This window comes from Chelonia mydas, chromosome 17, assembly GCF_015237465.2.
Source record: "Chelonia mydas isolate rCheMyd1 chromosome 17, rCheMyd1.pri.v2, whole genome shotgun sequence".
Lineage (NCBI taxonomy): Eukaryota > Metazoa > Chordata > Testudines > Cheloniidae > Chelonia > Chelonia mydas.
In genome coordinates this window covers 12,516,445-12,539,022 of record NC_051257.2, presented here as the reverse complement: position 1 = coordinate 12,539,022, position 22,578 = coordinate 12,516,445, and the positions used below count along the sequence as shown (strand labels likewise).

Here is a 22,578-nt window from a genome sequence, read left to right as displayed (position 1 = left end):
AGGCCCCAGGGCTACGGCTGCGGTAGCGGCGGCTGGGAGCCCTGGCCCTTTAAATCACTGCCAGAGCCCTGCCGCCGCTACCCCAGGGCTCCTGCAGCAGGGCTCGGACGGCGTTTTAAAGGGCCCGGGGCTCCAGCCGCTGCAGGAAGCCTGGGGCCCTTTAAGTCGCCGGCCTGGGGAAGCTAGTCTGGTCCAGCATGGCGTACTGGACCGGACCGGCTTACTTTCACCTCTGTGGGGAAGGAACATTCAGTTCAGGAGACAGTCTTCTGAATCTTCACTGGTGAGTGTGGGAAGGCATTATTTCATGCTCATTGGCTGTAGCACTTAGGGGTATGTCTGGATACTTTCCATCACTTGTGTCTATGGATAGGCAGCATGTTGATACCCTAACATGGTGGTTCCCAAACTGTACCAGACTAAATCCTTGAGTCTTATTCTCTGCTGCTTGGCACCATTTGGGACCAAGGCAAAGTGGGTACAAAATGCCTTCACAGTGGAATGGTAATGTGTTACACTCATTTTGCACACGGGGCAGCGGGATGGAGGATTGAGCCCCTTGTCTGTGTTGCCCAGATCCTCTCATCTCCCATTCAGCAGCAGGAACTGTAACTTTGAATGGGAGTTTGGGTTGTACTGAAGGAAAAAGGTGGTGATCAGATAACACTGTGAGATGAAGGCCATGTAACTACCTACATAGAGATCACAGGGAACTAGGGTGTGGAGCAGCCCCATGTATATGGGAATGGGAAGTGAGCCCTGGTGGTGCACTGTCTCCCTACCTTGTGCTTCATTATTCTGGCCTGGAGGGGACCTACTGTACAGTCAACAAGCCTGAAATATCTGTTAGAGCTCCCAATTGTGGAGCCTGGTTCTTCAGCTCCAGTTGTAGAGACTCTTGCTTCTACCTCTGGAGGTCCCCTGTTGAATCCTTGGTATCTGCTAAGATGGCAGCCATCGCATTGGCTCTTCTCTTTAGCAGGAGAAAAGACCATTTTAATGGTGCCAACTTTCCTGATACTTTAAGACTAAAATAAACCAGGTGAAGCAGCCTTTCAAAGCTCTGTCGCAGTCACTAAGGGCCAGTGAAGGTTCTTTGGTGGTTGTGGGGTTTTTTCCCCCTCTTTTTGGATGAGGGAGTAAAATTTCATTAACTTCTTTATTGTCGCCAGCTATGCCTGAGCTGGTAAACTTTCCTGACCCTTCTCTGGTCTGCAGCAAGTCTCCAGAGATGGAGCAGCACTTTGCAGCTTGAGTCCAAGTTTCAAACACACTCGAGATTAGATCCGGGATGCTGAGACCCATTAATCTGTTCCGATCACAAAGATGTCTTTATGGTCAAAGCAGCCAATGTTAGTTCTGAAACCGGGCCATGTGGCTGTATCATGAGACCCTGTGCATGAACCAAAGTCAGTGACAGGTAAGTTTCACCTTTGATGTAGATGAAATGGTCAAACTGTTGATGGCCGTAACAGCCTCTGCTCTCATATTTAATGTTTTTAGCATGTGAAAGAAAAGAATCTCAATGCAAGAAACAGATTGTGGGCGCTCAGCTCTGCTCTTAGCTGTTGCTTCACTCTTGGAGGTAATGGTACCAGGGCAGTGTGCATGCTTTGAACAGATGGAGGTGATCAAACACTGTGCTTGGCACGCTGTTTCAAGTAGTCCATAAACAGTCGCCAGCAATAACATAACTGCTGTGTTGAACGTATGCTGGGAATGACACACTGAACCTCTCTGCTGAGGGCGAGGAACCCTTGCGAGAGCTGCATCAAGAATCACGGTGGGTTTTTTTTTTTTTCCCTTCTCTCGTGATGATGAGCTCTTTGGGAAGGAGGCCACGTTCAACAATTCACAGTGCTCTGCCCTGTGTCCAGGCTCCTAGCTGAGCCAACTAAAAGGCATTCTGCAGAACATACGTAAACTCCTTGTGTCTGCATAACTTTAACTCTGATTTGTTGCAGTTAGTCCACAGTCAAGCTCCATCCAGTCTAGGAGCATGGCTCCACAGCCTGTGATTGCCTTTTGAGGCAAAATGATGGCAATCCTAGGACTGGAGGGGACCTCGAGAGGTCATCTAGTCCAGTCCCCTGCGCTCTATGCAATGCTAGTACTTCAGTGCCTGTACGTTCTTGGGTGTAATCTGAAGTTGGGTTTGGCCCTCCAAAGCCCTAAGCACCTCCTGTGAAGTGCTGGGCTCCCACTGAAGCTACTGGGAATTGAGGGCAGTCCACACTAGAGCGGCTTGGGAATTTTCCATCAGACTAATTTTCAGTATTGCTGAAAAGGTTTGATTTTCAGCCAGGCAGATCTAACTGAAATGTTTCATTTTATTGAACTGACTCAAAATGTTTCATTTTAAAATCAGTTCAGCTAAAATTAAACTACATTTCCCTGTCAGTGCATTGAATTATGGGAGTTGTGGTTTGGGCCCCCATTCTCTCTTAGGGGCTGGGCTCCCCAGAGGATATCTCCTATAATACAATGCATATTTCCCTTTGAATGAGCCATGTAGTGCATCATGGGAGATGTAGTCCAGCCAGGGAGCCTGCCCCAAGGCAAGAGTGGGGGCATCAAGGTCTAGAAATACAACTCCTATGAGGCAGTGTGCCACTACGAGAAAACTTTGTTTGATATTGAACTGACTTGAAACGAAACAGTTCAGTTCAATAAACCGGAATTAAACATTTCAATTTTAGGAATGTCAAAATAAAATGTTTTGACACTTCTGAAAAATGTGTATTCAGAACTTCTGTTCCACAATTATTATTATTTTTTTTTTAGTTTCAACTTTTTATCCCAAGTTGGGACAGAAGGAACTGTTGGGTTTTCCCGTGGCTTAGAAATTGTGAATTTTACTCGGCTCTAGTCAATACTTTATAGGATCCAATTTATTTATAGTGTTGCCTATTGATCCTGCCAAACAATGAGGATGCTGAATGTCTCCTAACTAGAGATGGTGTCCAACCCCAATCCCTGGCTCAGAATCCAGTTTGAACTTTGGGAAAATTCAGCTTCGGACACCAATTTTTGGCACGGGTCCCACCCCTATTTAAAAATCACCCTGTTCTCTGATCAAACTGCATGCTCAGTTTGGAGAATGAAGTTAAAATGTGAAGACTGAGACCTGAATTTGCAGTTAGAAAGACTACTTGACTCTGCTTTGAGGTAAAGTGGGCAGAACTTCACCGTAAATGGACCTTCATGTAACTGAGAATTCAGTCCTAGGTTCTCTACTTATTCGGAACGCCTGAGAATAGTTTCTCCATAAAAGACAAAGGCAATAATGGTACCTAGGTTTATTGGTGACTGGATTCTAGACGCTGAGTTTACGCAATCCAAGGGGGTGATATAATGTATTTATTCTGCCTACATTTATTTATCTTTTGGGCACATCAAATTGCAGGAAGCCAGGCCTAGAATTTTTTTCTTTTTTTTTTAGCCTAGGGAACTCTGTTTATAACCTGTGTGAAGTTAGTTTATAACCAAGGTTGATAAAGTCAGGGTGTAAACTTGCTCTTCTTCGACCCTTATCACTGAATATTAACAAACCAGGCAAAGCAGAAAGACTTTGTGTTCATTACAAATATGAGATCTTAAGCAGCTTTGCACAAGTAGGATCTGCTTCTGAAAGTTCAGCTCCCCCTTCTATCTCCCTAAGCGTTTGAGAGCCTAATGCATGTTTTGTTCCCCTCTAAACAAAAGGCATCAGGAGTTCAGCTTAGCAGTTCACTGTGAAAATTTGCAAATATAATCTGGCTGGCATTGCTTTTACCATCCATCTGTCCGTGAGATCTGACATGGATAAAGCTGTGGAATAGCAGAAACTTGATCTGAAACAGCAAGCTCCATCTGACTCACTTGTTTCTTCTAGATTCAAAAAACCGTTAAGGTCAGACTGCAGCAATGCAGGGGTATAGATGGCTTGGGGCATTGGTACTAATGGTACATGCAGCCCTTCACCTTTTAAGTCACTGGTTCATATCAGGAATGGGTCTCTAATGACCAAAGTTCAGATGCTTGGCTGCTGGCTGTGTGCAGTGAGTGAGCGATCCGAGTTCAATGCCTAATGTCCTACAGCCATGTCCAAAACCCATTTAAGCCTGGTGCTCTGCAGCAGTACGTTTATCACCTCGACAAGCTCCATCAAACATACATTAATCTTTGAAAGAAATCAGCTAGTAAATAAATGAAGTAAGTAATCTGGAGACGCACACACAAAAGATGGATTTGATAATGTGACATTTAATGACGAATGATTTACTGTTCAAAAAGTTAGATTCAAATGGGGTTGGGCTGTTTATTTTCAAAAGGGGAATGGATGGATGGAGTTTGCTGCTTCAAAACATTCATTTTCGTGTCATGCCTAGATGCTGTGAAACATTTGGAAAGAATCAGGCGTGTGAGTCAAACACTGAATCGTGTCTGTTTGCTATCTCCTGGGGTTCTGCATATTTCTTAGTTATTAGAGAGCAAGTGCATGCACCCTGCTTCTCTGCCCTCCGAAGTGTTCCAGCTTATCTGATCAGTGCAATCCTCAAAGTAGAGGGCTGATTCTCATGTCCGCAATCTGGAGTAACTCCCCTGGAGTCTTTTGCTCCTGCAAATGATGTATCGGTCTTCCTGGGTATCAGTTTGCACAGGATTTCATGATGCTTCAGTTTTCTATAGCACTCTTAATCAAAGAATCTTGAAACACTTTACAGGTATTAATGAATCAAGCATTGCATGACCACTGTGCTGTCGGCAAGTATTATTAATGCCATTTTGAGAATGGGTACAGCGAGGCACAGAGGGTTAAGTGACTTGCTCCAGCTCACGGAGGAATCAGTAGCAGGAACAGAATTTGGGAATCCTGACTCTCAAGCCCACGTTCAAACCACTAATTTATATTTCTCTCTAGCACCTACTTTGTGAACATCTAAGTGCATAGCAAACTCTGCTGTGGGCTCCAGAAAAGGAGCGCTGGAATGATACAGCAGCTTTCTTCAAGCAAATCTCCCCTTCTGTTAATCGTGGTCCCCCAAAAGTTTTCTTACCCAGTTTGCTAGCTTGTATTTCATCTCTTGTGTATTTTCTTTGGGAGTTTGTGATTTAATAGCCGCACATGTTTGCTTTTGCTGGGTAAAGTAAATAGCTTCTTTCTATATGTTGGATTTGATTTGATTTTTTTTTTTTTTTAACTTCCAAGCCTTTTCCTGTTTAGAGCTAAGATTGACTATTATATTTAATTGGTTTTCAGCACATCTCCTGGAAGGCTTTAAAACAGTATTATGTAGATTTTATCTTTACAATAACAACATAGAGTGAAATCTAGATCCCATTGAAGTCAATGGCAAAAATCCCATTTGGCTTCAATGGGGCCAGAAGTTCACCCATAGGTGGTTCGGAGGTTGGTTGATACAATGCTTTTTAATCTTGGCCACTAGTTCAAATCCAGCCCTGCTTGGGAGCTAGTGAGTGCATGACTCTTGTTTTTTAACCATCTGACTTCTCTTTAGTATGAGGGATGATAAAGACCCTGATCTAAACCCCATTGAAATCAATGGGAGTCTTTCCACTGGCTTCCCTGAGCTTTGTATCAGGCCCTAATTAGCATTTCTGAGCTCCTGACACATGGTACTGATGAGTGTGTAGATACAGACGTGAAATAGACAGGAGGTTTTGGGTCAAGTCACAAGTGAATATGAGGCCATGTTACAAGACCTCTATCAAAATTACCTTCCCTCCGCCTCCTTTTGGAGGCCAAAGATTGAAGAGGCCCTGGATGCTGAGCTAGTCTCTTGCCCCAACTGCCAGGCCTGGAAGGAAGTTGCCCATCGTGTCCCTGTTCGGCTGAATGTGAGAAGACTTCAGTACGGGTGGCCCTGTCAGCATGACAAACCTTGCTAGCACCAAAATTCACCTGGAACAGAAGAGTAATGCTCAGTAAAAACATAGGTAGACACTTTGCTAACTAATAACTGGGGTAGTTTCCCCTCCAGACCAAACCAACAACAAACTCTCTAAACCTCATTCCCATTTATTTATTAATTTATTTTATTTATATGGGAAAGAGACTCAAAAATATTTAGCAAGGACTTCCTGGCAGCTTCAGCCGCTAGCTTGAATTGTCTAAACAACTTCTGGCTAGTGTGTAAACAGAGCCTTCTGCTTCTATAAACACGGCATCTAAATTGTTGAGTGGGGAAAAAGCTGCAGCAGTCACATGAAGGGAAGATTTATCACTTCCGTCAGCTTAAACAATTTTTGTATTCCTCTGAGGCTTGCAAGTTTGGACTTGTTTTGCTTGGGAAATGTGGGAGGACAGGGACAGTGGGTACTTGTGCTATTGCAGAAGACGGCATCTACATGATCTCTGAGAGACTGGAACGCAATGGACGACCCCTTCGGGGAGTATCTCGTGACAAGAATCAACACACATATTTTTAAACCTAAGCACGTATGAAGAGGAGGAATAGTTCCTACTTTGTCTAGAAAGAGAAAGCAGTAAGCTGATGCACGGGGATTTATCCTCACAGCCCCTATGAAATGCCAGTGTGAGTTACCCCAGTGCAGTAAATCCCCTTGCATTGAACAAATCCTCCCTGATGTCTAAACAAAAGAAATCTTTTCATTCTTTTGATGAGAATCAATCATTAAATAGCATTTGCCAATGCCAAAAATCAACACCCGCTTTTATTACAGCTTATTGCTTCCCTGAGGTGTAAAAGTTACCTGGTGTATTTGGGGGACTCATGCATGGTCAATATTAAGTTTTCTCCTTAGCGAGCCTCAGTAAGTAAGCAACCAATGAGATGTTCTCAGAACAGCCCATGGTCCCAGTGAACTCCCCTCTGGGGTGAAGAAAGGAGAGCATGCTGCTTCTCGTCATGGGATAACGAGGAGCATATTGTGCATTATGGGTACAAGCATACTTTGAGATCAAATGAAAGTGCAGAGTGCTTTACAAAGGTGGATAATAAAACTCTTCCTGTTTTGCAGGAATGAAATGAAACACAGAGAATTGAAATGACTTGCCCAAGATTATCTCACAATAAGGCCGTGTCTGCACTAAAAACGTTTGCCAATTATAGTAATGTTGCTTAGTGGTATTTTTTTATACTGGCAAAAACCCTAGTGTCGATGCAGCTATTCTGGCTATTGCCGGTATAAATTGGGTCCATGCCAGGAGCGTTTGCCCTTTGCCAGCACAGCTATGCTATACCAACAATCTTTTTTCTAGCGTACGCCTGATTTTGGTCAGCAGAATAGTCTGCTACAGTAGCCACATCACCGGTGTTTTCTTCCTGGCTCTGCTGCTAAGTCACTGTGACCTTGGATGCTTTCCTGAACTGGGTAGTTCTGTAGTTCAGAGGAGCCCCGGATCTCAACCTCAGTGTTCATTTTTTTCCCCTCTCCCCTTCTCATTTCCTATACTCTACAGAGTGATGAGCTGATACTGGTTTGCTGACTTCTCAATTCAGGTTTTTTTCCAAGTTTTGGCTATCTTGGCAACTTCCTGGGTTGGAAAGAAAATCCAATGCAGTTAACTTCTGTCCTTTTCCAGGTGGTTTGGATATGAAAAGCTTGTTGTGCGTGGGGAAATTGGGTGTCTCGAATTCCCATTACAGGGTGGACCAACATCGAGAATGCTCCATGCTGTGGCTCCAGATTCTGTCGTCTCCCAGCGAGTGATGAGTCTTGGCCTGCAAAATTCTCATCTGCATCCAAATGTCCTTGAAGTCTAAGGGAATTTTAGATTCTGGATTTTTGGCTCAGGTCGTTAGAGAGAGACCGGCTGCAGAGTGTAGACCTGGATATGAACTTCCTCAGCACGTGGAGGGAGGCGGATCCAGGGTTTGAGCTGGACAAAAGTCTAACCAGTGAGTTTTCTTCCATAGTCTCGGTATTGAAATTTTTAAGTCCTTTTTGAATCCTGGGCTTTTCTAACTAGTAAATCCCCAGTGCCAGATCTCCTGAGGCACATTAACAAGCCAGAAAGCTCTCCTATGGAAATGCTGACTAGCTTGCAGTTTGCACACCTGGATATAGTCAGCTGTACTTAGAAAAATCTCTCATTGGCTTAGGACATATAATCAGTGAATAGCAGAATATATCGTCAGTCAGACAGGTACAAAGAAAGATCAGGCCTGCTGAGGACTGCAGGGTATATGTGGCTCCCAATGAGAGAGAGAGTCAGATATATATTTTTTACGGATAGGCACTCTCAGTTGCATGTGCACATTTGGGCACAATTCGAGTGTATAGAAAATACCACACACACTAACTGAATATTGTTCATGCATGTGGCCAATGAACCCTAGCAATTACAGGATTGATCTCTGAAAATCTGGCCCACTGGGTGTCTTGCCTTTCTCTATCCTTTTAAAAAACAAACAAACAAAAAAACGAACGAGGAGTACTTGTGGCACTTTAGAGACTAACACATTTATTTGGGCATAAGCTTTCGTGGGCTAAAACCCACTTCATTGGATGCATGCAGTGGAAAATACAGTAGCAAGTTATATATACTCAGAGAAAATGAAAAAAGGGTGTTGCCATACCAACTCTAACGAGACTAATCAATTAAGGTGGGCTATTATGAGCAGGAGAAAATTTCTCCTGCTGAAAATAGCCCACCTTAATTGATTAGTCTTGTTAGAGTTGGTATGGCAACACCCTTTTTTCATTTTCTCTGTGTATATCTATATCTTCCTACTGTATTTTCCACTGCATGCATCCAATGAAGTGGGTTTTAGCCCACGAAAGCTTATGCCCAAATAAATGTGTTAGTCTATAAGGTGCCACAAGTACTCCTCGTTCGTTTTGCTGATACAGACTAACACGGCTACCACTCTGAAACCTATCTCTATCCTTTGTTTAGCATGTTATGAGAATCAAGAGAGTAACCTATAAAGAGACTGGATCTTTAAATGGCTGATTCTGCCCATGGAACAGAATAGAAGAAGAAGTTGTGGTGAAAGGATCTCCCACTGGCAGGGTAACGTCTACTTGTAGTAAAACACCAGGCACAGATGTGGGCCTGTGCACATAGCAGGATCTCTGGGCCTGATCTGTTATCTGGTCCCTCCAGATTCAGGGTTGAGGCAATGTGTTGGCACTGGAAGCCTGAGTTGCAGCTAGGCCAGGCTGTACCCGTTTTGTGGCTAATCGGTCTCCTGGGCCATCAGTGCAAGACCTTTTCACCAAGCATTGGTTCATTTAACAAGAAATGCAGCAGAGCCTGTACCATTTATTTTTGGTTGGGGACACTTTAATTTCTGACAAGACCCTCTACTCCAGTCGAAAGCATCTCTCTGGAAAAGGCTTGTCCGGCCCTGCTGACTTCTCTGAGCATAATGCATGGCATGCTGCTCTTGACTTCTCATTTGAAATTCTGTAGTTCAGAGGAGCCCTGGATCTCAACCTCAGTGTTGTGTTTTTTCTCTCTCCCGCGCTCATTTCCTATATTCTACAGCGTGATGAGCTGATACTGGCTTGCTGACTTCTCAATTTACAATAGATTTATCTTCCGTGCAGAAAGAAGCTAATGGTTCTATAGCCTTCAGTAAGGAACATGGACTGAAATGGGACCATCCTCTGGGTCAAGCCAGAGCATTCAGGGCCTGAAATCTCTTGGCTGCTAGTTTGTGTTACAAAGAGAGGCTATGTATTGACAGGGCTGGGCAGACTGTTGTCGCTCAACAAACAGTAATTGGGCTCAGTTCATTCATATGGGGAAAACTATCCAACAATGGCAAGTTTTGTGTCTAGACGCTCTGCTCCTATTGATGACAGTGGGGCAGGAACCAGCTCTAGGTTAGTAAGGAGGCTCCCTGTAGGGTTCTGCTTGTGCACACCGGCTTGTAGGATTAGAATCCAGCTCTCTGGGCCAAGGGAGGTTCAGACAAAGAGATGGGAGAAGAATCTTGTTCGTTCCTATATCACTTGCCCACATGTTCTATAATCCCTATTCAAAATTTGGCTGCCTCTCCCCAACCTCTAGATTTAATAGCAAATATGGATGTGAAGTCTCGCTTTACTATGACACTGTGATTTTTATAAACTATACTACGGTGCATTTCCTAGCATGGCCTGACTGTATTATTGTAAAGAATTCAAAACTAAACTACAGGTGTCAAAGAAAGCAACAAAGTACACTTTTTTTTGATGCATTGTCCCGGCAGGTTTAGACTTTGAGGGGACCATACTGTCAGATCCCTGTATGGGCTATGGCCACAAGGAGTCTTGTTGAAGTTAACCCTCCCAGGGAGAGACGTGTGTGCAGAGGAGTAGGTTTTTTTGTTTTGTTTTGTAGTAATATATTGGGGAAAGCAAGGTCAAAGAAATGCATCTTGCCTTTCGAATGGAAGGTGGTGAGGTTTGTGATGGTGCTCAGTTCCTGCGGAAGTTCATTTGACAGTCTTGGGCTGGCCTCCAGGAGAGTTTGGTCTCCTGCGCAGACGAGCCTTACCCTTCTTGTAGAGAGCTCTGTTGTGGAAGAGGAGCACAGTTGGCAACCACACTCTTTATCCTGGGGTTAAGTCGGTCTTTAGATACCTTGGGCCCAGGCCATTGAATCCCTTGACGATAAGGCTGGGGACCGTGAACCTGAGTTGATATTCGATGGAAAGCCCCAGGTGTGAGTGGAGGCCAGGCTGGCTGTGCTCATGGGAGCCAGTGCAGCTGAGGAGATGCTCTGCAGCAGTCTGTACTGCGTGGAGTTTCCACAGTGCTGACGGCCCCATGCCCAGGCATACTGGACGGCTGCGGTCTAGCCGAGAACGGACGAAGACGTGAATAACTGAGGCCAGGTCATCGTTTGCCAGGATGGGAAGGCGTCTCCGAGCCAGCTGGAGATGGTAGAAACATAGCTGCATCGGTGTGTAATGCTGAGAGCTCAGCATCCGCGAGGAAGTCAGGAGCCTCCTGGACTACTGCCTCAATTGACCAGTTGTAGGTGTGAACCTTCAGGCAAAGGAGACTGGGCCGTGGCTGCAAATGCCTCAAAATACTTTCCTCTGCCCATTAGCATCACCTCTCTCTTGCCTGGGTTCAGCGCCAGCCCTTTGCTGATCTCCTCCAAGCCCTGGGCCATGTTGGGGGTGGTGGTGGTGGTGTGATTGCAGGTGGTGAAGGATAGGTAGAGCTGTGTCACCGAGGTAGAGCTCGAGTCCCTGTTGTCTGACCAGTGCCCGGCCTGGGTGCATGTAGATCTTGACTAGGACCAGAGCGAGAACTGATCCTTGTGGGATAAATGATAGAAACTGGCAGGCAAGGGGGCTCCAGCCCGGGAAGGGAGGTACCTGTTTGGGTTTGGAAAGCGTGGCTGGGTCGTTGGAAATAATAATAATAATTATTATTATTATTTATTAAATCCCCTTCACGGCCTTCTGTCTTTTGCTTCCCTTTGCTTTAATGCTTGAAACCGCCTCCCCTGCCCTGACTGCTCAGCCCCTGGCCAGGGAGCAGCCTGCGGGCTCTCGACAACTCCTACCTCCGCCCCGGGGGGGAGCGGTTCCCGCAGCGGACCCCCCCAGCGTGCAGGGGGCTCCCCGGGCGGGCGAGGCGGGCCGCTCTCGGGTCCCAGGGAGCGCCGGGAGGAGGCTGGCCCCGGGGCCGCGGCTCTCGCCCGCCGCCGCCGCCCCGCGGGGAGCAGCCCGGGGCTCGGCGCTCGCTCCCCGCTGCAGCGCAGCCAGCCGGGCAGCAGGGGGAGAGCCGGAGCCGGAGCCAGGAGGAGCCCGTCCGGCTCCCGCTTCCTCCCGCAGACCGGCCCCGGCGCGCCGAGCCCTCCCTCCTCCTCCCGGCGGCGGGCGGTGCAGCGGCCGGCCCCAGCCTGGCTCCGTCCCCCAGCGAGCTGCGCCCTGCCCCGGGCGGGGGCCGGGGACCCCGCCTGGCCGCGCCCTGCGGAGCCCCGGCGGGTGCCCGGGCTTGATTCCTGCCGGAGGGGGGGCGCCCCCGCCCGCCGCCTTTGTTCGGGGGCATGCAACAGGTCCCCCGAAGTTGCAGCCGCCGCTAGAGCGGGCGCCCGGCGGCTCCGGCCCGGCCGAGATGGGGAGCGGCGCCCCGCAGCCCGGGAGCCAGGACTGAGCCAGCCCCGGGGCAGCGCGGGGGGCCTGGCAGGATGGGCGGGGGCTGACGGCTCTCAGCCGCACCACCCCGCGGCCCGGAGCCGGGCGGCGTGTCCGCAGCGTCTCCCCCGGTCCCGGGGAAGCGGCGTTCGCGGCTTGGCTCGTGCCCGTGGGGCTGCGGGCTGTGCCCAGCTCTCCGTGGGGGAGAAGCCGCCGAGTATTGCCATGAGCCCTGGGGCCAGCCCCCCGCCCCTGGCCACTGGGGTGCTCTGGGGCCGTTGGTAAGAAGCTCCCGGGATTTTGTTTCCAATCCTGTGGGGTTTTTGTTTTGTTTTTTTCCCGGCTGGCAGCAATGAGGGACGATGCCGGTTGTATTTCTGTCTGGTGAAGGAAGCCGGCCAGCTCTGCGTCCCTGCGGGGGCGACCCTCCGAGTGCTGGGGGTCTGCACGTCCACTGAGGCGGGCACAGAGAGGGCACCCTGCCTTGGAGCTGCCCAGCCGCCTCGCTTCCCGCCAGGGGCTACCGAGACCAAATGCTGTTGCATGAAGCCCAGGGGAGGCGTTTCGGGTGAGGCTCCTGGTGGCTTGGCTATACCATGGGCACCAAGCAGACCAAAGGATGCCAGCCTCCCGGTGCAGGGGAGAGCCCCCAGTCACACAATCCAGGCTCCCGCAAGAAGATGCCAGCTAGGGACCGGGGAGACTTCCTAGCTTCCTTCATGGTGAAGTCCAGTGATAAGTTTGGGAAGAGTGGAGGGAACGTGCCCCCTTATCACCGGCGGATCTGTATGATCCAGGACATGCTGCTGCTAGTGAAGCAAGGGAAACAGGAGGAGGCGACTGAGCTGCTGAAACACCTGCGACAGGTGAGTGAGGAGGCTCTGGAGGTTGGAGCATAGGCTGGAAACAAGGTTGGGGTCCAGCATAGGGTCCTGTGGGGAGGGTGTAAATGGGAAAGATCATCCTAGCAAACGAAGTATTGGAAAACCATTTAAAACTAGGTTTCAGAGTAGCAGCCGTGTTAGTCTGTATCCTCAAAAAGAAAAGGAGGACTTGTGGCACCTTAGAGACTAACACATTTATTTGAGCATAAGCTTTCGTGAGCTACATCCGATGAAGTGAGCTGTAGCTCACGAAAGCTTATGCTCAAATAAATGTGTTAGTCTCTAAGGTGCCACAAGTCCTCCTTTTCATTTAAAACTAGACAGGATTAAATGCTAATAAATGGGAAGCAATCTCTCCTTGGTAAGTGGCATGGACTGGGTAATCTGTAACGCAGCTTCTCCAGTTCGAGCTTCTATCGCATGACTTTATGGGCAAGGGTTCAGAAACTCAGTAACTGTTGGGTGGTCGTTATGTCCAAAAACTTGTAGAAGTGTTGGGACTTCACCCAGTTGTTTCATTTGCAAACTAAACTTGGTGCAACGTAGAAGCCTTCAGAAAGCATCTTTCTCTCTTTTATTGCTTCCAGTGATAGCTTTGGAGTCCAAAATAAGAGTGGCTGGTGTAAGACGTTCCCATTTCACTTTCCAAAAGTTCATGTGTAAAGAGCTCTTTAAAGCATCCACAAGTCTCTGGGTATTTTGACCTATCAGCCTTTTGTCTCAAAGATTCTTAGTTCTTTCTTTACAATACAAAAAACACAAACAATCGGCAGCTTCGGATATATCTTACTCTTTTGCTACATACCAGTTGATGGAATTTTGCTCCTGTTTGATTAAGGCTTGTAGAAATTACCTTGGGATCTTTAAGGATGGAAAGTGCTATGTACAAACAGGGAATTATTAATATACTCTCTTACCCAGTGCCCCTCAACTGTGTTAACTGAGAGACAGCACTGTCAAAGGTTGGTTTGAGCAAGTGAAAAGACAGGCAGAGAGCAATGTTCTCTGTCCTCTGGGGCAGTGGCTCTCAATCTTTTCAGGCTACTGTACCACCAAATTTCACTTCACTTAAAAACAACTTGCTTACAAAATCAGACATAAAAATACAAAAGTGGCACAGCGCACTATTGCTGACTTTCTCATTTTGACCATAGAATTATAAAATAAATCCATTGGAATATAAATATTGTACTTCTATTTCTGTGTATGGTCTAAGAGCAGTATAAACAAGTCATTGTATGAAATTTTAGTTTGTACTGACTTTGCTAGTGCTTTTTATGCAGCCTTTTGAAAAATTAGGCAATTATCTAGATGAGCTGATGTATCCCCTGGAAGACCTCTGCGAACCCCCAGGGGTACGTACCTCTGGTTGAGAGCCACTGCTCTGGGGCACTGAAACAAAAGCAGAAAGAAGAGTGGCTTCAGAAGTAAAAGGCCATAGTGGGGCTGACCCTGGTTTGGGGAATTCTTAAAAGGAAACAAATTGGTCTGTAAACTGGTTCACAATTTCCTGAGGTATCGGGTGACAATAAAAGATCAAAGTGCTATGGGAACTTTTGAGACTTTTTGTTTTATGGAAGTGATGTGCTAATCAGTTTTCAAGATGAAAGTGAAAACGGACCTATCCACACCAAACTGGATTTGTTTCTAAGGTCTTTGTTTCTTGAGGTCTGCAAGACGCATAGACAAGATGTACTTTGCAATGGGAGTGATCAGTGCCACCTAAGGGAAAGTTGCTCAGGTTTTCTCTGTACGGCAGTAGCTTCCTCTTATTCCCTAGAATTGTTGTGAGTGTGTGTGTGTGGGTTCTTCTGTGTAAAAATGCACCCTTTCTCCTCTTGTTCTGTGTTGTTTTCTGCCTTTCTTTTTTTTGTCCTGTTGTTGTTTTCCGTCCCTTTCACTGGCATCTGCTGGAGAGGCATTTCCCTTTGAAGCCAAGAAGGCAGGTTGTGTGACTTGTAGCTGTCTTAGGGTATGTCTACACTATGAAATTAGGTCAAATTTATAGAAGTCAGTTTTGTAGAAAGTGTTTTTATACAGTCGATTGTGTGTCCTCCCACACACATGCTCTAAGTGCATTTAGTCGGCGGAGTCATCCACAGTACCGAGGCAACCGTCGACTTCCGGAGCGTTGCACTGTGGGTGGCTATCCCACAGTTCCCGCAGTCTCCACCGCCCATTTGAATTCTGGGTAGAAATCCCGGTGCCTGATGGGGCAAGAACATTGTCGCGGGTGGTTCTGGGTACATATTGTCAGGCCCCCCTTACCTCCCTCCCTCCCTCCGTGAAAGCAACGGCTGACAATCGTTTTGTGCCTTTTTTCCTGGCTTACCCGTGCAGACGCCATACCGCGGCAAGTATGGAGCCCGCTCAGCTCACCGTCACCGTATGTCTCCTGGGTGCTGGCAGGTGCGGTACTGCATCGCTACACAGCAGCAGCTCATTGCCTTTTGGGAGCAGACGATGCAGTATGACTGGTAGCCGTCGTCGCCGTACTCCAAGGCGCTCTTTTAGCCGGCCTCGGTGAGGTCGGTCGGGGTGCCTGGGCAAACATGGGAGTGATTCAGCCAGGTCATTTCCCTTTTAAGTTTCGTCTCATGGCGATTCAGTCCTGCCAGCAGTCGTACTGCACTGTCTTCTAATGAGCAGCCAGGAGACGACGATGGCCAGCAGTCATACTGCACCGTCTTCTGCCGAGCACCCAGGAGATGACGATGGCTAGCAGTCATACTGCACCGTCTGCTGCCAGCAAGATGTATAAAGATAGATGAAGTGGATCAAAACAAGAAATAGACCAGATTTGTTTTGTATTCATTTTCTCCCCCCCCCTTCCTCCCTCCCTCCGTGAAATCAACGGCCTGCTAAACCCGGGGTTTTGAGTTCTATCCTTGAGGGGGCCATTCTGTTTCTCCTTGATGCAAAGCCACTCCCTTTGTTGATTTTAATTCCATGTAAGCCAACCCTGTAAACCATGTTGTCAGTCACCCCTCCCTCCGTCAGAGCAATGGCAGACAATCGTTTCGCGCCTTTTTTCAGCGCAGACACCATAGGACTGGGAACATGGAGCCCGCTCAGATCACCGCGGCAATTATGAGCACTATAAACACCGCGCGCATTATCCAGCAGGATATGCAGAACCATAACCTGCAAGAAAAGCGAAACCAGGCGAGGAGGAGGCGACTGCAGCGCGGTGACGAGAGTAATGAGGACATGAACATAGACTTCTCACGAAGTACGGGCCCCTGCAGTGTGCACATCGTGGTGTCAGTTGGGCAGGTTCATGGCATGGAACGCTGATTCTGGGCCCGGGAAACAAGCACAGAATGATGGGACCACATCGTGTTGCAGGTCTGGGACGATTCCCAGTGGCTGCGAAACTTTCACATGAGTAAGGGCATTTTCATGGAACTTTGTGACTTGCTTTCCCCTGCCCTGAAGCGCAAGAATACCAAGATGAGTAGCCCTCACAGTTGAGAAGCGAGTGGCGATAGCCCTGTGGAAGCTTGCAACGCCAGACAGCTACCGGTCAGTCGGGAATCAATTTGGAGTGGGCAAATCTACTGTGGGGGCTGCTGTGATGCAGGTAACTGACGCAATCACTGAGCTGCTGCTATCAAGGGTAGTGACTCTGGGAAATGTGCAGGTCATAGTGGTTGGCTTTGCTGCAATGGGATTCCCTAACTGTGGTGGGGCAGTAGACGGAACCCATATCCCTATCTTGGCACCGGAGCACCAAGGCAGTGAGTACATAAACCAAAAGGGGTACTTTTCAATGGTGCTGCAAGCACTGGTGGATCACAAGGGACTTTTTACCAACATCAACGTGAGATGGCTGGGAAAGGTACATGACGCTTGCATCTTCAGGAACTCTGATCTGTTTCAACAGCTGCAGCAAGGGACTTACTTTCCAGACCAGAAAATAATGGTTGGGGATGTTGAAATGCCTATAGTTATCCTTAAGGACCCAGCCTACCCCTTAATGCCATGGCTCATGAAGCCATACACAGGCACCCTGGACAGTAGTCAGGAGCTGTTCAACTATAGGCTGAGCAAGTGCAGAATGGTGGTAGAATGTGCATTTGGGCATTTAAAAGCGCGCTGGTGCAGTTTACTGACATGGTTAGACCTCAGCGAAACCAACATTCCCGTTGTTATTACTGCTTGCTGTGTGCTCCACAATATCTGTGAGAGTAAGGAGGAGACATTTATGGCGGGGTGGGAGGTTGAGGCAAATCGCCTGGCTGCTGATTACGCACAGCCAGACACCAGGGCGGTTAGAAGAGTACAGGAGGGTGCAGTGTGCATCAGAGAGGCTTTGAAAACCAGTTTCAGGAATGGCCAGGCTACAGTGTGAAAGTTCTGTTTGTTTCTCCTTGATGGAAACCCTCCCCAGGTTCACTCTACTTTCTTGTAAGCTAAGCACCCTCCCCTCCCTCCTTCAATCACTGTTTGCAGAAGCAATAAAGTCATTGTTGCTTCACATTTATGCATTCTGTATTTATTCATCACACAAATAGGGGGATAACTGCCAAGGTAGCCCGGGAGGGGTGGTGGAGGAGGGAAGCACCGGGTGGGGTGGTGGAGGAGGGAAGGACAAGGACACACAGCACTTTAAAACTTATTGAATGCCAGCCTTCTATTGCTTGGGCAATCCTCTGGGGTGGAGTGGCTGGGTGGCCAGAGGCCCCCCCTCACCTCGTTCTTGGGCGTCTGGGTGAGGAGGCTATGGAACCTGGTGAGGAGGGCAGTTGGTTATACAGGGGCTGTAGCGGCAGTCTGTGCTCCTGCTGCCTTTCCTGCAGCTCAACCATACGCTGGAGCATATGAGTTTGTTCCTCCAGCAGCCTGAGCATTGACTCCTGCCTTCTTTCAGCAAGCTGACGCCACCTACCATCTTCAGCCCGCCCCCTCTCCTTGCAGTCATATTGTGTTTTCCTGCACAGTGAGATTGTCTGCCTCCATGTATTTTGCTGTGCTCTGTCAGTGTGGGAGGACAGCATGAGGTCAGAGAACATTTCATTGTGAGCGTGTTTTTTTCGCCTTCTAATCTTCACTAGCCTCTGGGAAGGAGAAACATATGCAGCTGGTGGAGGGAAAAAAAAAAAGGGAGAGTGTTAAAAAGATACATTTTATAGAACAATGGGTACACTCTTTCACGGTAAACCTTGCTGTTAATATTACACAGCACATGTGCTTTCATTACAAGGTCGTATTTTGCCTCTTATTGAGGGTATGCCAGTTTGGTGTGAGAGATCACTCACGCAGGGCCGGGCAGCAGAATTCGGCTTGCAGGCAACCATGGTAAGCGACAGTCTTTTGGCTTCTTTAACCTTCATAACATGTGGGAATGGTTTCAAACAGCAGCGCCCTCATTTGCCGTGCGAAGTAGCCGTTGGGTTGGCCATTAACAATGGGTTGGCAATTTAAAAGGAGGGGCTGCGGTTTCTGGGTTCACGTGCAGCAGAAACCCAAGTAACCCCCCTTCCCCCCCCCCCCCGCACACCCAATTCTCTGGGATGATGGCTTTACCCCTCCCCCCCACCGCGTGGCTTACAGAGGGGAAACAGTTCAGCCACAGGCAAACAGCCCAGTAGGAATGGGCATCTCTGAATGTCCGCTTACTAAAACCACCCTATTTCAACCAGGTGACCATGAATGATATCACTCTCCTGAGGGTAACACAGAGAGATAAAGAACGGATGTTGTTTGAATGCCAGCAAACACCGGGACCATGCGATGCAATGCTTTGTTCTACAGTGGTTCCCGACTATGTGCTACTGGCCTGGCGTGGTAAAGTGTCCTACCATGGAGGACGGAATAAGGCTGCCCTCCCCAGAAACCTTTTGCAAGGGCTTTGGGAGTACATCCAGGAGAGCTTTACGGAGATGTGTCTGGGGATGGAGCGGAAATCCTCCAGGGACATTAACAGACTTTTCCAGTTGCTGTACTGGCCGTGAATGCTAGGGCAAATTAATCATTAAACACGCTTGCTTTTAAACCATGTATAACATTTACAAAGGTACACTCACCAGAGGTCCCTTCTCCGCCTTCAGGGTCTGGGAGCCTGCCTTGGGTGGGTTCGGGGGGTACTGAGTCAAGGTCCAGGGTGATAAACAGATTCTGGCTGTTGGGGAAACTGGTTTCTCTGCTTCCTTGCTGTGAGCTATCTACAACCACCTCCTCCTCATCATCTTCCTTACCCCCAAAACCCGCTTCCGTGTTGGCTCCCACTCCTTGGATGGAGTCAAAGCACAGGGTTGGGGTAGTGGTGGCTGCACCCCCTAGAATGGCATGCAGCTCATCATAGAAGCGGCATGTCTGGGGCTCTGGAGTGGCTGTTTGCCTCTGTGGTTTTTTGGTAGGCTTGCCTGAGCTCCTTAATTTTCACGTGGCACTGCTGCGGGTCCCTGTTATAGCCTCTGTCCTTCATGCCGCTGGAGATTTTTTCAAATATTTTGGCATTTCATCTTTTTGACTGGAGTTCTGCCAGCACGGATTCGTCGCCCCATACAGCGATCAGATCCCATACTTCCCATTCAGTCCATGCTGGAGCTCTTCGGCGATTCTGGGACTGCATGGTCTCCTGTGATGATGAGCTCTGTAGGTGAGCTCACCATGCTGGCCAAACAGGAAATGAGATTCAAAAGTTCACGGGCCTTTTCCTGTATACCTGGCCAGTGCATCTGAGTTGAGAGCGCTGTCCAGAGTGGTCACAACTGAGCACTCTGGAATAGCTCCCGGAGGCCAATACCGTAGAATTGCATCCACAGTACCCCAAATTCGACCTGGCAAGGGTGATTTCAGCGCTAATCCCCTTGTCGGGAGTGGAGTAAAGAAATCGATTTTAAGAGCCCTTTAAGTCGAAAAAAAGGGCTTCATCCTGTGGACTGGTGCAGGGTTAAATCGAGATAACGCTGCTAAATTCGACCTAAATTCAACCAGGCCTTAGGAGTAGTTTCATTGAGCACTATGGAGGAGATGCTGTAAATAGAAAGGTGTTGTTTTTTTTTTTCATGTTCCCTACCGTGCTCCCCTGTTGTCTGTTTTCACCTCTAGATAACGCTCTCTTCCCCAAACCATAGTGCCCATTCCTACAGGTGATACAATAACACCATTATTAAATGACAGGTTTCAGAGTAGCAGCCGTGTTAGTTTGTATTCGCAAAAAGAAAAGGAGGACTTGTGGCACCTTAGAGACTAACCAATTTATTTGAGCATAGTGAGCTGTAGCTCACGAAAGCTTATGCTCAAATAAATTGGTTAGTCTCTAAGGTGCCACAAGTACTCCTTTTCTTTTTACCATTATTAAAGACTATGCGTATTCTCCTTTGAGTGTCTGCACAAATCTCCCAGTGAATGTCAGTGAGGGTTTTGGGTGAAGAATGTTGCTTGAAAGAGGTAATGATTCAAGTTCTAAATTGTTGCCCCAAAACACCAAATAGGCCATGTCAGAGCTTTGCAGTAAAGAGCTTGATCTAATGCCCTTTGAAGTCAATGGGAAGACACCTGTTGACTTCAGTGGATATTGGATCAGGCCCAAAATTAGTTGTGGTGGAAGCAATAATTATTCTCATAAGAAGGCTTGTTGTCTGTGCAGTATCATGGAGCACTGTTTCCTACGTTTTCTGTCTTCCAATGCCCAAAGCGCTTGAGGCTTGCTTGCTTCGCAGCTATGATCTGAAGCCGTTCTCCTAGCTTGGGCGGGAGATCCCCCTTTCCCTGCTCTGGATCAGTGAGGTGGAGAATCTGAGTGAAATGTGACATTTAACAGTGGTTGCCCTTATGATGAATCTTGCTGCCAGGGTGGCCTGTCACCACGACTGGGGAAAAACTACATATCCACTGGAGCCAGAAATTCCTTTCAAAATGCTGGAGGAGGAGAGGAACCTGTTACAGTCTGACGAGTCTTTTGTAAACGAGGGTTTCTGCAGAAGAGCTCAAATAAAATATACCTTGATATGTCATAATAGGGAACACTTCGTCCTAGAGACTATAATAGACTTGATTATTCCCTGCCATTCCCAAGCATTATTCCCTGCCACCTAATTAAGAACTTAAGAGCCCCATTGACCAAACTGATTTTCTGTGGCTTTGAGAGTTTAATTTTCAGGGGTCTTGGCAATATGGTGCCAGCGCTGAGCTCTCGCCCTGTGGTATGTGGCAGAGAAAGAACATGGTTAACTCTTAAGATGGGAGTTGCAATGAAATGATAGCAAGCTTCTCTGGGAGCTGAATTCCAATGATGCCTTAGTCTGGAAGAGTGAATGTGGGGGCGAGATTCCTTCAGCTGAGAGAACTGAGTTTGGTGGCACGTTAGATTGCAGACTCCTTGGGGCAGAGACCGTCTCCTCACTGTGCTTTGTAAAGAACTGAGCATAAAGGGGTCTTGATCTTGGTTGGGGTATCCAGCTGCTACAGTAATTGATGATAATACAGCATTTGGGATTTTTAGAGAAGACTAAGGGAGTTAATGCCCAGATTCCAATGAATTTCAATGGGATCTGGGTGCTTAACTCCCTTGAGCTCCTTTGAAAATCCCAGTGAGAGGCCTCCATTGAGATCACTTGTAGATTTTTTCCATTATTTCCTGTGGGCTTTGGATCAGGCCCAGCGTGCGAAGGAGAAGACAAAGCTAGTAGCTGCAGTTCTCCGTGCTTTTCTGTATGAGGCTTGAGTGCTGGCTGAATTGATCTGCAGGATTCCTGTACGTGCTTCCTATGGATCTCTGATCCAAAGCCTACAGAAGTCAAGGGAGGGACACCCACTGACTGTGGATCCGGCCCTATATGTATGTCCGCTTACAGGCAGTAATTTCTGCCTGGAGGGAGCCCCGAATCTTGGATTGGGTTCTTCCCACAGTTGCCAGCATCCCTAGAAAAGTTACATATTATGGACAGCAGCAGGAAAACAAACACCAGCTGGCGGGCAGGACGGCCTACTAAACTGAGCATCAGAATGTCTGCATTTTATACTCATCTCTGCCACAGATTTGCTGAATACCTTGGGCAAATCACACAATCTGTCTGTGCCAGTTTTCCAGTGGGAGTGATGCTTACCTCGTTTATAGATTTGCTGCAAGATTTAGTCAGTCAGTGTTTGTGAAGAACCTTGACTATGTAAGGAGCTCTGCAAGTGCTAAGTGTTATGAAGTGAAGCAGGCTTTACAGACAAGTTGGGGGAAAAATAAACGACAAATGAGTACACTTAAAGTGTCTTGTTACATGGCTGCTCCCCAGGGGAAATGCACTATGTGATCTCCAGCACTGAGGCAGTTCTACACGCTGCCTCTCCTTAGAATCAGCTTGGCTTTCCCACTGCCTTCCAAATCCTGCAGCTGTCTTTAAAGAGCATGCATTGTTTGCACAGACGGCCTGATTTTGCCACGGACTCTTTCAGCTGGTGGTAACCTCTGCTGCTGCTGTTTCCTTCTGTCTGTTAATAGTGTCGACTGCCTGGAGTCCGAGAGTGTGCCTGGAGCATCGCTTGTAAAGCTAACATCCTAAAAAGAAGTATTGTGCTCTCTTCTTTTGAGTGTGCACTTCCCTGGAAATCAGCATCTCCTCTGTGCATCTGGCATGGCGGCTCCCAGTGGGTGCCGCACATGGGGCATCTTTTGTTTTTTGTTAGTGAGACGAACAAAT

The 22,578-nt window shown here is 47.8% G+C and overlaps 1 protein-coding gene across 1 annotated transcript in view; it reads left to right on the top strand.

Moving 5' to 3' along the window:
• Nucleotides 1–11,661: 11,661 nt before the first annotated feature.
• The window catches only part of LRRC75A (leucine rich repeat containing 75A), a 185,195-nt gene continuing 174,278 nt past the window's right edge, over nt 11,662–22,578 (top strand). Inside the window, exon 1 of the mRNA XM_007054207.4 lies at nt 11,662–12,919. Coding sequence (XP_007054269.1) covers nt 12,650–12,919 — 270 coding nt within the window. The 5' untranslated portion in view covers nt 11,662–12,649. The remainder of the gene's footprint in view (nt 12,920–22,578) is intronic.